General features: G+C 39.8%; 1 protein-coding gene across 1 annotated transcript in view; it reads right to left on the bottom strand.

Annotated features, from left to right (window-relative positions):
- The window catches only part of LOC131466731 (VPS10 domain-containing receptor SorCS1), a 194,779-nt gene that overhangs the window by 37,353 nt on the left and 140,684 nt on the right, over nt 1-16,742 (bottom strand). Inside the window, exons 5-10 of the mRNA XM_058640166.1 lie at nt 14,317-14,390; nt 9,762-9,826; nt 8,226-8,344; nt 7,689-7,778; nt 5,253-5,432; nt 350-496 (exon numbers count right to left, since the gene is read on the bottom strand). Coding sequence (XP_058496149.1) covers nt 350-496; nt 5,253-5,432; nt 7,689-7,778; nt 8,226-8,344; nt 9,762-9,826; nt 14,317-14,390 — 675 coding nt within the window. The remainder of the gene's footprint in view (nt 1-349; nt 497-5,252; nt 5,433-7,688; nt 7,779-8,225; nt 8,345-9,761; nt 9,827-14,316; nt 14,391-16,742) is intronic.

Raw genomic sequence — 16,742 nt, 5'->3', positions numbered from 1 at the left:
GACGTTTACACACTTAAGATTCCTTGTGAGAATCTCACAGACTTAAGTGAGACTTTCACAGAGAGACAGATGATAAAAAGGAGCATCGTCTTTTCCGCATGTCACATCTTCCTCTCCATGTTTCTTAAATGAGAGGTCAGCTTGTTGGACCGAATCACAATGGCTGACCTTTCAGCTTGGCAGCCTCAGAGCACTCAGCTTTGACGGGCGCTGCTCTTTTTGAGCTGCGGCCTCTCATTGCTGCGTGGATCAGTCAGCTCTTGTCAAGGCCTCTCTTTTGATGGAAGCGCACATTTACAAAAGTAAGGAAAAAAAAAAATAGCAAACAAGCATGAGCTGAGACACTTACTAGCACACAGTGAATGCTGTTGCCCCTCAGGTCTCTGCTCGGGGCCTGCAGCAGCCTCCAGTCTCTGCCTCTGTTGTAGGTGATGTGTGTCTTCACTTGGTTGTCCATCTTTTTGTTGGCTAAGAACATCCCTTTAATTCCTGCCACCTGGGATATAAGGAAAAGTGAAGCTTTTAGCTACAGATGTCAAAAACTGATTTGCAGAGACTAATCAATACTAAAAGTGTTTCATTTGCAGTTAACACTGCAATAGAGTCATCTTCAGAAATGTTGGGTGACATCATGACTGTCATTGATTTTTTTTTTGTCTTTCCTCAATCTTCGTGGCATCAAAAACATATGAATTATTGAGTATTTTCTTGGGCATCAGTGTTTTAAGTATAAAGTAACACAAAGTAGGATTTGCTCTCTGGGTCCCCCTACAGCTGGTGAACAGTATTGTTTGTTACAACTGTACAAAACTTTATATTACATGTGGATTTGTAGACAACAGAACAGACAACAACCATGTCTTCACACCAGATATAGCAGCACATGTCATAGCATTTTCTTACAAATATGATGACATTGTATTGTTTTTACAAATTTGCCACAGCAGTTAGGGTTCTGCCTCTATCTTGCCCTGTCCCTCGTGTCCTCTTCTGTTTCACCAACAGTCCTCATGTCCTCCCTCACAACATCCTAATATTTCATATTAGAGACTAAAACTAACCCTCGAGACGTATGCCTTAAAGCAGAATTTTGTAGCACGGACTAGAAACAGAGGTGTCATTTCACCCTGTTTTAAGTTGATATTGAAGACATGATTTGAAGGTTGAAATCCGACATTGTGTTGCTTTAAAATTCTAATATTTTGACAGCTTTAAAGTCTAAAACAGAAGCAGACACCACATAGTAGTGTAGTACAGTATTTTCAAGTTACTTTGCAGAAAAAAAACAACAACTAAATAAATAAAATTCAATGCACCGCTAAGAGAATCACATACATGCCCTTGGGGAAATAGGAGCCTGCGTGCCACCCTCGTCTGTATTCCCAACAAATCCACACACAGTCACAAACCCTGAGTGAGAAATGATCTACTTTCTGGGAACTTGTGAGTAATCAATGTGCGTCTTAAATGATTGTGACTCGTCGCTGGCGGCTCGTACAGAACAGAAGAGCTCAGGGAAGCTGAACTGACTTAGTGACGGCTGCATCAAGCAAAGTAACTCCACTTTAGTCATTGACAGATACTTCAATCTTCCCTGGAGGAGCAATTTTAGCATATCCCACATTTTTTGGGTGGTGACCCCAATCAAGACAGTGGATTTGATTCCACCACTGAGGCCACGGCGAGACACTAGCAGCATCACCAAGTGATTCATTACCTGATACAGAGATATACAGCAGCTTGTGTCTGGAATCACTCACACAGTCCCTCCTCCTCACTCTGTGTCTAAGGATTTATTTGTAGAGGATTTGAATGTGAGCTCGAGAAAAAGATGTCTGCACCAGATTTCACAAAATGAAAACATGTCACATCATTGGTTATGAAAACAAATTCTATTTGATTCATAAACACACAAACTGACCACAGTGTGGAGGCTTGAACTACAAGGCTGAACATTCACTCGTGTTATGTGCAGCAGAACCTCTGATAAAAACGTCCGGTTTTCAGGTTTTTATGGTATTACTGATCCCAAATAATACTGTACCTTTAACTCACACCTGAGAACGTTCATATTATTCTCTTAAACTTTGTGTTATATTCTATTCATTTGTCATACGTACATTTATAGCAATTTCAAACAGATATCTGTTGACATAGACTTAAAATAAATAAGTATTTGTCAAAATATGCCTGCTTAATTATTTTCATTTTCATTTTACAGTATAAGTGCAATGCATGACATACTGTGGAATACTTTGATTGCACTACAGGGTATATAATAATATAACATATACACAGCATATATACACAGTAGCTTCATCTTATCCTTTTAGCACACATTTAGTTATTGATTTACTTATTTTTTCTTTTTGAATTAGATGCATTTTGTGAGGTAATATCTGCATTTATTCATCAAAGAGGAAAAAATAATAATCTCAGCCTCCAAAAAAAAAAAATATAATAATAATCTATATCCCTGGCACAATCCCCACCTCGCCTTTGTGGATGTCAGCACTTTGAAGCTGCTTGCGTATTCACACGCTGTGCTGTAGAAACTGTAGAGACAGTAGTCATACAGCAGTGGGGGTTTGTTTCCAAAATAACAAAAGAAGTATTTTTCATCATCTCTGAAATATTGATCAGTCAGGGCTGAGAATATCTCTCATCAAGCAGCTCCTTTATTAGATGCTGTTATTAAAAGACGAAACATGATGTGGCCAAAACAATGAATGCAGATTTTATTTGACTTCTTATTTTAAGAGAATATCAGTGACATTTCATTTCTGTTATGAAATAAGCTGAAGTGTATCAGTGTGTATCATTAGTGTATGTACTTAGCCCACAGACCTGTTCTTTAATAGAGCATTCAAGTAGTAAGAAGGTTTTAATCCACACCATGTTTGTCATTTCAGTCTTTTCAATAAAACTGATACTTTTTGCAATGCTTGACTTTGTATCGTAGTCCTACAAACAGATTATGAACTCCCTGCATCATTCACTTCACACCAGAGAACATTCTCTCTCTTCTTGCCCCCTTTGAGCAGCTAACTAAAGAGATCAGCTGATCTGACGCACCCGTGGCAGACGTTATTCCCTTAATTGCAGCACTAAAGCGTCTTCTGCACAAAGGTTGAGACGGACCACGGAGTGAAAACAGTGAGTCTGTCCGCCAGCGATGAAAATAAAGCACCTCAAACCTCTTATTAACCTTCTGTCTTCTTTATGGGGTGAGTTTTCATTATCGTCGTTAATCTACGTTACGTTAGTGTTCATTCAGAGTCACATACAGGGATTAAAAATGTTTTTTTCATGCTAGACGCCGTCTTTTTATAATCCACTGTGCTTTTCAGAACGTTATTGTTATTAGCTAGCTCAGTATTGTCCTTTTAAAATGCAAATGTTACGCACATGGGAACTTGTGTTGGATCACATGACCGTATTATAAGCTGTAACAGGAGCGTGTGAGCGTCTGCTATTGAATAATGTGTGAATGTGTAGTGACTGTGATGCTAATGATTTAGCAACTAGCTGAGAGTTAGCACATCATCATCTTTTAGCTCATTAAGCAACAGAATGATCCATCCACACTACAACATAGAGCAACTTAAATATATTTTATTTTATTTGATATTAGAAATATGTATTTGGCGGGATTGTTGATCCTTCTAGTCTTGAAGGTGACATAGACCGGAAGCTCCAATTAACGCTGCGTTTGTGTGTGTATCTGCGTCATTACCTCGTTTATGAAACCCTGAATTTTCAGAACAAACAGTTCAGCCACTGCTGAGAAAATAGTGTTGTATTGTTTTCCTGGGCTCTGCGAAGCGGATCGACACTTCCTTAATTTGATGTCGTCATCAGAAATCCTCACCACTCCTCTCACCACCGTAGCGCCTCCCGGTGCGGGCACTAGTCCGGGCACATCCGGTTGCGTACATTCAACCGCAGAAGAAGAAGAACTACTCTCGTTGTAGCTGCTGAGATGCAGAGCATCCACCGTGCCAGAGGGGGAGCTGTGTATCTGAGAGCTGGCCTATCTATTACGTCACTTCCAGGTACCTGGCCAATCACAGGACAGTTGTAAAGCTCTCGTTGGCTGGCCAATCACAGCAACTGTTTGGTCTGAAACAGCGCGGCTGACAAGAGCGTCAGTGAGGAGATATTTTGATCGGCTCGTTTGCAGCGATTAGGAGGTTTTTAATCATGAAAACATGTTAATATATGTAAGTAGACCTCCATAACTAACATATATGTGTGATACAAGCATTCGATGTCACCTTTAAGCATATTATCTTTCTTGTTTTGTTAGCTTGTAGGTAGCCAGTCATGCTAGAAGTGTTTACTTGGAGCCACTGTGTTAGCCTGTGTTGCCCCTTATGTTTTATTTTATTATGTATTTGTCACTCATGACTTTCATGTCTTTTGCTGCATGTTTTGTCACTGAAGCCCAAACACACAGGGAACCAAACAACATGAACTGTTCTTACTGTTACCATTGTTGCATACTGTGCATTCGGGGGATGTAAGTAAACTTGTGTATATTTTTGTAATGACTTAATGCATAGAGCACATGTTACTGCATACTTAGTTGATTACTTTGGGAGAAGTTTGCTCATTCACTGCTTTCAATCTCTTTTCTTTTTCTCCGTACAGTCAAATCCAGTTAAATGTTGCTTTCATGTTGCATATTTGTCTTATTGTTGTCTTTTGTACTTTTAGTGTGATCATTTTTTATTGTCTTTTTTGTACTTGTTACTGACACTTGTTGTGGCTGACCATATTGTTTTTTAAAGTGCATTAAGAATAAAGTGGATTGCATTACATTGGAATCAAAGTAATATGATGCATTTTAAAGTGAAAGCAACAATTGCAGGTATATAGGAAAATACTGAAAAATAATAGTAATCTAATGCACCTGAACTGTAATTACAGTAAAATACAACTAAATCAATGTCATTTACAAGACAAGCAAATGAGATACTTCTAAACCACAATACTGTGTGATTCCCAAAGTGGGCTGTGATGGTACTGCAGGTGACCCGTTAAAGGTCATTAAGTATAAATAAGTAGGTTTTTAATTTTCGGTTTTGTATTTCATAATTATATTGCTGCTAAATACGTACATCAGAATTACTTGTGAGGAATAAAACAAAGCCATGGCATTACCTTTCGTAAATTGTTTATATTGATAGTAATTAAAATAATTAGAATTTATCATTTATTTATAATAATTGAATGCATTGTTTGTTTACCTCATAAAGATCGACCATAACATTGCCCTCGGGGCCCATGCTGCTGACCACGTTCTCCAGGGCCAGGGTGTAGAAGACGCCCGTGGTGTCCGACACGTACAGGTTGTACGTTTCATTCTGGTTCCACTCCTGCACGGCTGCCACCACACGGTTCTCATCTGTGCTGATCACATGCAGGTTCTGGCAGGGACATAAAGGCAAAGCTGGTTATTCCAAAGAAAGGCCTTTTAAAATCAGATTCTGGCTAATGTAATGAGTGTAATCCTCATTAGCAACTTCTTAACTGTGCCTAGTGACAGTAACCTGGTCCTGTTTGGTTCCAGTGGAAAACAAAGTAACTGTGCTGTTTGTGCTCCATTTTCAGGAAACACTTAATATCAGTAACTGCCTCAGTTAAGCAGAATATCAATTTGTTACAATATTTTAATAAAATAATCTGAGATTCATAATGAAAAAGTGACAGCGTTTCATATTAGAAGACACGAGGGTTTGTATTTGCAGTGAAAAATACAGAAACATGTCATGATAAAATGAAAAATGTCTTGTTACATTCAAAAGGAAACATTGTTATGAAGATAAAAATGAATAACTATGTTGTCATCAAGACCTCACTAACACAGAAAACACATGTTAGGAGCAACAGGTCCCAGAGTGAGAGAATCTCAAAACGCCACCTATATTGTATTTCCCATATACTGTGGGAAAATGAGGAAGTCATAATGAAGTCATAATCCCATCTCTCTATTGCGCTTGTATTCAGGCAGTGTTGCTTATCCTCATTGTCGTTGTCTCCCTCCTTTAGTGTTTGTTCTGTTTGCGTTATAACTGTTATTTTCTTCATTCTGTCTCTGTTTATGTGACTGTAGATGTAGTAATGCATGTTTATCCATTTTTAAGTTAAGTTAAGTTAATTAAGTTAAGTTAAGTTAAGTTAAGCACACATGCTTCATGTAGATGCTCATTGTCTTGTTCTCTGGTTTTGGTGTACTTCTGCAGCAGCACAACAGTGCCACAAACATGCAGTCTTGTATAAAGTACTTGAAAGCGATACTTGAGTATCTTACCAGAAAATTACTTTGGTAGAAGTTAAAGTCACCTTTCAGAATATTACTTGAGTGAAAAGTACCTGACATTTACTGTACTTAAGTATCAAAAGTACTTTTCTGAAATAAAATATACTTAAGTATTAGAAGTAAAAGTATTTAAACAAATACAATTTTGAATATGACATTTATTGTGGCTTCATAACCATAAAAGCATAATGGGTACAGGCAAACAACTTCAAACAACATTAAAATGTTTGAAACTTTTGGAGTTTGTGGAGCTTTTGGAGTCTCTTTCTGACCTCATGCCTTAATGTGTGTTGGAATGACAATAAAGAAATCTTGAATCTTGAAATCTTGAATCTTGAATCTCAACTTCTCGCTAGCTCACCGGTTGGCTGCTCAACTGAGAGCTGAAACAGCTGAAAGCTGAATCCCGGCGTCCGGAGTGTACAACAGAAACCCAGAGACAGGCGACCAGAAACCCGGAGACCAGAGCCTCGGTGTCGGACATGGTAAACAACGAGCCGCTGGAGTGTTTTAAGTCCACTTGGAGCCGAAAATCTACTTTAAAACATTAACATTGTTGTAACTTGTTGGGAGTTTTGAGACACTTACACTAATTTATTTGGCAGCAATGCTCAGTAGTTTGTGAACAAAAGCTTCTCAAGCACACTTTGGAGGATAATGACAAACGGACAAATGGATTTTGGTTCATATTCAACAGACAAAACATACAAAAACCATAGCAGTTTTAAATGAATTGGCATTTAACATGAACACCCCCTGATAATATTATTATTATTATCATCAGTAATTAGCATTTGTGAAAAGCTTTTATCCGTCTAAATGCTCTCTTTATGTGGTGATAAGGACTTTAACTTCCATATTGTGTACTGCTCTTCAGCACCTACTGAGCTTAATCACATTAAATAATCAGGAGAACAACATATTTTAACCAAGAGGATACAGCAGTCATTAAAAGTACACCAGGCTTTCCAGGCAGGCAGAGATTATGCAGCAGAGAACATGCTGCTCGGTTCTGTGCTTCATCTGCCTCTTGCTGTGCCAACAGCACCTCAGAGTGAGGGGGAGAGAGGGGGAGAGAGGGGCGGGGGCTTGATTGAATAAAACATGTTTTAATTGTCAACGGAGCTGCGTGACAGGCACAGTCGTGCGCACGCAGAGCGGCACGGAATAACAACTCCGCGAGCACCATGGAGAGTTACCTTTGGCCTTGAGTTAGCCCATAAATAACAGGAAGTGCTGTCGGAGCTTTACTGCAACTCAAATACACGTTCACTCCAACCCTCGTGTAGCTTTAATGACTACAATTCATTCTCCTGCAGTCATTTAGAGGTGTGTTTAAGCTGAACGCAGGTATATTACTTACCTGGGGAAGGGTGTACTTCGGCAGCTTCATTGGAGTAAAGACGTCTCTTTTAGCCGACACGTAGTAGATTGGTTTTCCCGCGGTTGACACCTTGAGGTGATGGAGAATTTGAGTGAGACTCACACGGAGTAAGCACGTGAAGCTTTTTCTACACAACAGGGAAACACAAAGCACCTACAGTACATGCTCTAGTTGTCATGTAAGGAATCACACAGATGGTCCCAGTTAAAGCCGACCACTGTGTGCTTTACATCATAATAATAATTATAACACTTTTAAGTTTGTTACAGGGCTTCTGCGTTACTACTGATGCGGATACAATTCTGCATTGCAATCATTTATCTGAGGGTGAATGTTGAACATCTATTAAATCCCCATTGGACAAAAAAAAACATTGGATGAGGTGTTTAAAGTCATTTTTAGAGAATGACCTTGAAGAACTTCCTAAAAACACTTCCTTGTTCTGGTGATTTTCACTCAGCAAACTGGTCAATGAATGAATGAATGAATGAATGAATGAATGAATGAATTACCCACCTGGACAAACACGTACTCATCCTGCACCACCAGAGAATTGGGGTCAATGAAGCCGGGGAATGGTTTGCCCTTGTTGGCATCTGTGCAGTTCTGCAGCTTGCAGGTGACATAGAGTGCTTCTGCTCACACACACACACACACACACACACACACGTCAGGCCAATGAAGAAAGACAGCCTTCACCCACAGCTAAGCAGCCACTTTTAGGCTTCCTGCATTACTCGCGTCAATAAAGTGATTCCAGTATATGGGAGGAGCCGAGCAGCGGTGAAGACAGACGACCACGGAGGCCAATTGCTTTCTTTGCTTCCAATCGCAGAGCTGGAAGAGAGCTGTCCCCGTGCATTAGCCTCTGCCAAAGAAGTGTCGGCCTCCTCCGTGTGCACATGATCAATAGTGATAGTCTCTGGCTCTGTAACTGTAACATCCGCCACGAGTGATGTTTGCTGCGTGTGTGTTTGCACGACTGCCTTCTCTCTGTTGTGTCCGTCTCAAAGAGGGACCTTTGACAGAAAGATGGCACCGACGCTTTGAGGGCTTTTCTGAAAAAGCAGCCAAATCAAACTGACGCAGTATTTATTAAGTATTAAAGGGGCACTCCATCAACTTCTTGTTGCTGTTGTTGTTGTTGTTGTTAGGAGTCTCACAGGAGACGGATGGAAAGAAGAAAGGTTGGAATCGCTAGGACGTATAGATTTTCAGTCCTTGATGTGCGTCCAACTTTAAAAACACTGCGTCCGGAATTTGTCATAATGCACCTGATGAAGATCAGACTGAAGCTGCATTGAATGGGTCCTCACATTAGGAGGACGTATGCTGCCTTGGTTGTCATAGCTACTGTGGTGTCGAAGTTTCTTTATCTTTATCTTTACATGAAGGGGGGACACTGTGTGAGTAAATAGACACAAAGTTGAATGGAACGAATGGAACTGGGTTTGTGATTATTGGGCAAAGTTTTGGTTTTGAGGTTTCCTGCATGATCAAGAAGTTTCAAGATTTTCAAGAGAAAATTATAATCTTAAAAAAAAACCCTCAGGACCTTCACACCAGTCACTGCTTGGTGCTCCACAATATATTTCACTTGTCTTTTCAGGCTGATTAGCACTCCCCAAATCCAAAAATGTGGCCAAATAACACACTTTTAATAATTAAAAACTTGAGTGGGAAAAATAATTGACGACCTTTTGCTTTGAATCAAGTTCATTTCTATATATTGTCTCACATACACTACACTATAGTGTTCATTGTCATTCAGGAGAATAAGTGACATTTCTTTTTTTTTTTTACCTGCAAGCAAAAACCTGCCACTGAGCGAAATCACTTGCTTTTAAAAGCACTGTAATATATGCATTACTTTTCTCTCCTTTGTCATTGTGTGTGTCCCCAGACTTGGCCATTTAAGTTGTCCACTTGCGTTACGCGTCAGCAGAATTGTCCACGCGACTCCTGAATCCTCTCCACTCGGGGAACAATGTTCACAGTACAGTACAAAGACACCAGCAAATGGAGAGCTGAACTCAGAATTCAATTACTCACGTCCTTCAGAGATGCTGGTCTCCAGGTGAATCAGGCCCGGCTCTTTGTCCAAACCCATTTTGGACCTGAAAGGCAGACAAATGTGTTTCAGGGACACAACTGCTGGTCTTTGTGCCTCTGGGCAGATGCCACCTACTGCGTGGACGCTGCACTGACCACGAGTGAGAGAGAGTCATTGTACACATCAGCAGGCATTACCACGCCCGTGTCTTTAATGTCAGAGGCATTTTGAAGTGCAAGGAGAGGCAGACCCCGGGTTTAACCCCCCCAACAGAAAGATGGAGGAGGATGTTTCCTGACATCATTAGAGAGGAAAGGCCATTGACTTTCTCACTACAGTTGGGATGCCCACAGATGGAATAGCATATAATCATTACCACATTAAATATGTATTAAAAAGACTGGGGGATCAGAGGAGAAGCAAAGGCAGAACACACATGGAGGGTATGAGTGTGTGTGTGTGTGTGTGGTGGTGGGGGGGGTGAGAGAATGTGTCGACAGGTAGCACACACACATAAATGGAGAGGGAAATAAAAAGAGTGAGGGGAATGTGTGAAGAGAATGAGAAGCACAGAGAGGGAGAGAGATAGAGACCACCATAGCTTCTAATCATATCATTATTGGTAGTATTGGTGATTTCCCAGATGAAACACAACTGTGAATATGACGGCCTACTTATGTAAGCCTCACATTTCCATTTTTATCTGAATAATCCATCCAGGTGCTCGGGAACAGGCAGTGGAGAGAAAAAGTCTTTGAGTTAGTGGCGAGCGCTGCATGGTTTGTTGAAACTTTGGAGGGAAAAGTCAGCTTTTTAGTCTCAGCATGTGTGTGGCTGTTGGACAGTCCTGCGCTCTTTGTGCTGTCCAAAGTGGGAAAAGAGCTGCACTTAGGCCCGGCTCACATGTTGATGGCTACTATTTAAAAAAATATATATATATTATCTTATCCCACTAAAACTCATTAAAACTTACTTTCAAAAGCATGACAAGGCAACAGGTGGCGCTAGAGCTGTAAGTAGTGGTCACCAATAGGCAGACCATGGTCCAGATCTGGACCCAAGCGCTGTCCTATCCAGCCCCAAACCTATTTCAAAAAAATCTTTGCTAACTACCATATATTTGTTTTAACTGGCACTGCTTTTCCAACCTTTGCGGTGCCAGAGGTCCAGGAAAAGTGCTGTAAATGACCATGTGACGACTCTTAGCCAATCATATCAATGAATTAAGATCACTGCATCACTGAATACGATTACGTCTGACTGAAGTAAGAAAGCCATTACTAAGAAATCGCTTAATCTTAACTCCTCAGGTAAGGAGAAATCTTTGTCATGGGAAACCTGCCTTACATCTTGAGAGACAGAATCAATTTATTTGAAAGGAAATTGAATATTTACGTGATACTGACAAAATAGATGCCAGATGCCAAACTATTTCCTGTTATACGTGTAATTCACTTTCTGTTCATCGTATCCCGCCCAGCACTAGTGTTCTCAAAATAGTCTGTTCCATCCTTTTGTAGTTGGAACTCAAAATACCCAGGTGTCTTCAACACGAACACCTCCAACTCAGATTTCAAACTGAGAAACTCGATGCAACCTCACCAACCCTGACATAGGATTCAAACGCTGCAGCACGTCTGTCTTATTTGCCTCACAGTGAATTAGTCGCATGTGTCTGGCTTCATTTTGACTGCTATTGCTAACATGGGCTAGCTCAAGATATGTTTGCATCCATGTTCCAACTCCCACTTCTCTGGAACTGGAAGGTGACGTGACTCCCAGTTCAGACTTCCCATGTAAAGGGAATACAGCATATTTGGGAACACTGGAACATGGAGTAAGTTTGCAAACTTTACCTGACAGCAGTGACAAACAGGTACTTACATATTGTGAATGTGCACCGTTTGCAATGTTTTGATGTGTCCTGGCTGCAAACGCACTGAGCTCACGAGCTGATTGTGGCTGAATATAAAATGTAAATTGTTGTTTATCCAAAGAGCGAGTGGTGCCGCGCGGACGCGCAGCACTCAGACCAAGCGGTTCACGAATAATAAGCCTACACTCCTCACTTTCCTCACATGTTGGACGGCCACATGTGCAGCAGACACGAGCTCCCTCTGCAGCCTCATTACCGGGGCTACCACCACACCTACTGCACAGCGTGCATCCCAAAATAGAACTCTGACAGCTTCTGCAGCACCAGCCCTCCAGGCTGTCTACAGTCCCAGCTGCCCAGCTTGTTACTACACTGACAGTTCCTCCACAGTTTGCGGAGGTAAAAGCCGGTCGGATTGGACAGCACCTGCGCGCTGGTAAAAATCATTTAGCTCGAGCAAAATATGGAAGACCAGGTAACAGAGATGCTGAATGTGATAAGTGAAGATACGTAAGGGCCTGACAGGTTGCAAATAAAACAGTGTACAGGCTCCAAGAGCACATAGACTCTATACATATTCTGCCCCGGGGCCACAAACCTGATTTTATTCTTTTGGAGGTGGAATGTGAGTTAACGTCAAAATATTAATGTGAGACAAATGAGGAGACAATGCTCAGGGTCTGTGGAGCACGACAGGAAGTGACTGCAAATACAGACCAAACAATTCAGTTCTGCATCTTCACATTAAAAGCATTTAACTAGTGAAATACAGCCAGACTTTTACTTTGAAATAATTACATAAAAAGTATCCCTGAGGTTATATGTCACAGCTTTTTTAAAGCATCTTTACTTTTACAATACTTTTTTTATAGAGATGCAGTGAAAACTGGGCCACCGAAACCTATTCTGGACAAAAAATTGCCAAAAAATGCTTTTTCGGTTTTCGGCTGAAAGACTTTTATCACCGAAAAACAGGATGTCGTGATGCGACAACTGCAGCACGCACCTGTCTATTCCCGCTTAGAGTCTGTCTAAGATCAGTTTGGAACACCAATAAAATGGTTCCAACAAGATGTGAGTACACGGTGGAACAGCACCTATTAAATGCTGGAAAGTTTCTTTGCGCAAAAGTGAAAGTTGGCTGCATGCAGCGCAGATTATGAACTCCCTGCGACATTTACTTCACACCAGAGAACATTCTCTCTCCCTCTTTATCTCTCTCTCTTTCGCATGAATATTAATATATATAATTGCAATGCCTTGACATTAATGAGGTAAGTACACACAGCCCCAGCCATAACAACAAAATTAGATTAAAAAACAAAACACAATGGTACAGAATTGGCATAGTCATTTTTTTTGTTTCCTGATTTTCGGTTTTGGATATTGCAAATAAAATGGTTCATGGAAATGATTTCTTTAACACCTTTTATTTGTGGCCATTTGCTTCTTCATTTATGTCAGTGTGGCCCTCTGAAATAATAAAACTAAATGTTTCCCACACCTGCTATAGATGAAGTTCTATAGCTGTGACTGTGTTACAGATCTCTGTCACTCACAGGCTGCTGCTGTGGCTGCTTCCACCCACCAAACCTCCCACCATGTTTCAAAGAAATCATTAACTTCCTAGTTAAGACATGATTAAATGAAGCTGCATATATTACAGCTATAAATAATTTGGATGTAACACTGTCAGTCATATAAGGTAAGTGTCTGTCTGTCGCTTGAAGGAAAAAAATCATCCAGGATAAACAGAGTCAGAGCAGCTGTTGCTTTGATTTACCAACTCTGATATTATTATATAACTTATTTTAGCACATTTAGTTTGACTTGTTTTGACACAGCTCAGTTACTCAGACTCTGTATGACTTGTGAAGCTGTGAAACTGGGTGTTTCACGTTGTCTTTGCTCGATTTGTACCTGAATGGTTCCGCACATGTGCAGAGTATGGTAAGTTCAAGGATTTTAAATAAAATAATGTTATATTATGTTCTTATAACTTTGATATATTCTATAAAACAAATGCACTGATACACTGCGGAGGATCCTTGCATGAACCAGCACAATTTTTTCTTCTTCAAACACAATAGTCATTCTCCCAATCTTACATAGCACCACTTCCTTTCAACCTGGCTTTCAACATAAGAGCCACTGACTTTACTACTTCTTATATAAAACTTTTGCCACAAACGCTGAACAATAATAATAGCTACAATAAGTATCTTGTAAAATAAAATATGTAAGAATAAAACTTTCAAAATAAGTTGTTATGATACCTTTCATTCAATGAATGAACTCTGTCAAATAAAATGTTTATGTTTTATTTTTACATTTAGAGTCGTTGGCAGTAACATGAAGTCGTCAGTCACAGTTTGTGCATAACAAATCAAATGGCAATAAATAGAGCTTACATTATTGATTGTTAAAAATATAATACACCTTTCTGTTGTATCTTTCAATGTATTAATTCATTTTTATAAAATAAAATACATGTTGTAATACAGTAACAGGAAGTAGTCACACAATGACGGGACAGGTATCTGTGCTGACATCACAGCTCTGTTGGACAGTTAAGCAATTAATGGACAAAGAGACGCTCCTTTCATCAAGAGATGGATAAATATTTGAAGATATTCAATTATTTATCAGAGAGGCAAGAAAAACATGACTGTACTCACCAGTAGAAACGGTTGGGAGCCACTCTCTCGTGCACCAGTTGCCACCTCCTCCCAAACTCCACGGAGCTGTAGAGCTGCAGACAGATAGACAGACATAATTCATCTTAACAGACAATAACAATCACCACAAGACACTCTACACTAAAGCTGTGCAGTGTAAACAACTATACGTCCTGTGAGTTTTTCATTGTCTTCAGGTCAACTTTCATTTAATGATTTAAAGATTTGAGCTTCAATAAATAAAATGGAGGGGTTGAGAGGCACGCATTGGAAAAACTGACAATTACTGTAGATCTGTGATGATAACTGAAGGTGGCGCTGTGCTGACATATAAACCACAGTGAATTAAGTTAAACAGAATCTGGTTTATTGCCAGGTATAGCAAAAAAAAAACAAAAAACCCTAATAAATATTAGAGCAAAAATAAAAATAAAATACAGAAAATAAAGAGTTGAGTGCAGTCGTTGACATTTTATTATTTTCCACTGTTTTTTCCCCTTTGATATGATGATATGTTGATTGATGTCATGATTTGTTTGTTTTCACACTGAATAATTTAATACCTCAGGTATTATGGGACATACGTCTCTATGTGAACACATGTGGTCTCCAATGTTTTCATTTGTGTCTATGAAATCATATTTGTTCTATAGTTTCAGCGAGGGTTTGCCTTTTGTTCACAGATGACCTGAGGACCAATAGGAAACAACCAGGAAGTAAATGTTGAGGTGTATCCTCCCCCACAGAAATGAGGTTCATTAATTAGTCCAAAGTAAATTCAACAACTTCAAGTAAAATGAACACAATTATATATATATATATATATATATATATATATATAAATGAAATAACTGATTTTAATGCTCCCACTATGTTTTTTAAAATTACAGTCATGGATATTTTTATTTGAACAAATATAATAAAGTCAAACAAGATAATCAGCAGAGCCTCCTTTCTACACAGGTGAAGTTTCTGGTCAGTCCACTGTCATTCAAGCAGAATGTAATTAATGCAATTACACTTTCTTCTGTAGAATGGGGCAAAAGGTATTGTGTGCACTGTGCTAAATACAATAAATCAAGTGAAATGCACGGTGTCAGTGAACACCTTTAGCAGAGTGAAACACCCACTGAAGCTCTTTTGTCTTCTCTCACGCTGCTCAATGACAAATGCGTTTACTCTGTAGCTTAAAACTGGAATTTAATGAGGCGTCAAACTTATTTTTACTGTTTCTCCCCGAACATTTTTCCATTTCACACATGGGCGATCATGTGTGGTGTGTCAACAAGCATTTATTAGCAGATAAGAAAAATAATGTGACTCTGTTTGTTTATATTCATTTATTTTCTAATTGTATGCAGTCACTCTCTCCTGAAGGACGACGAGTAAGCTTTTCAAACGCGTCCTGTAAAGATCATCACCGCTGCTGTCAAATCAGTGTCTCCTCTCTTTGGAAAAATGAGCATTAGCATAATTTAAAGGGATAGTACATCCACACAGAGGCGGAGCCAGAGAGAAAATGGCTGCCAGCAGGGATTAAACAAAAGGGATTTTAGCCACAAATACATGTGGGCCTACTTAAAGTTGCAGTGTGTAACTTTGTTGTTGTCTGTGAATATTCTGCCTCTGTTTGGTCTTCATGAACAGAAAGGATTTGTACACTGTGTCAAGACATCAGACCTGACTGAGGGAGAATTTGTGTGTATACAGCAGCAGCACGGTGGTGGGCGGGGACAAGAAGCATTTACCTTGTCAAACTGCTAAATGAGTGGCATTTTCTCAAACTATACATGGGTGCTTTTTAAGTCATGGTCCAACCTGTTTGCAGTTATCTCTCACTTATTTTGGATTATAAAATCTCACTGTGTGAGAGCCAGTGGAGGGAGGTCAGAGTGAGGGAGATGGGCTCACACCTGTGCATTCTTGTTACAAGGTGAGCAGCAGCATTTTGGACAAGTTGTACACAAGAAAGGCAGGCTTGGTTAACCCCAACAAAAAAATACACTACAATAGTCCAGACGAGCTGAAATACAAGTTTCTCAAAGTCCTGGCTGGACAGAACAGACCAGAAAAAATAAACTTTTATAAGAACAGAGCCGAGTCACAGTTTAATTACATATATTACAGTGTTTAAAGACAAACTGTAAACAGTTGGGTTTGAAAACGTCTTCTCTATCTTCTTTATTTACTTGAAATATTAAATAGTTCTTCATGCTTTTGATTATTCTTGCCATTTAGTTCCATGTGTGTTTGTGTGCAGGTGTGCGCGTGTGTGTATTCACACTGACTATTGTGCCTCATGTGTGCATATTCTGATGAGATTTCCATGACTCCCATGCCAAGCTGTGCTAGGCAGATACACGCTGGTTGGGGGGTAAGATGGGGAGGGAGGGTGAGAAGAGGGAGAGGGCAGCAGAAAATCACTT

This window comes from Solea solea, chromosome 10 (genome assembly GCF_958295425.1).
Source record: "Solea solea chromosome 10, fSolSol10.1, whole genome shotgun sequence".
Lineage (NCBI taxonomy): Eukaryota > Metazoa > Chordata > Actinopteri > Pleuronectiformes > Soleidae > Solea > Solea solea.
Note: the sequence above shows the minus strand (reverse complement) of the source record. Positions and strands in the feature narration are given on the sequence as shown.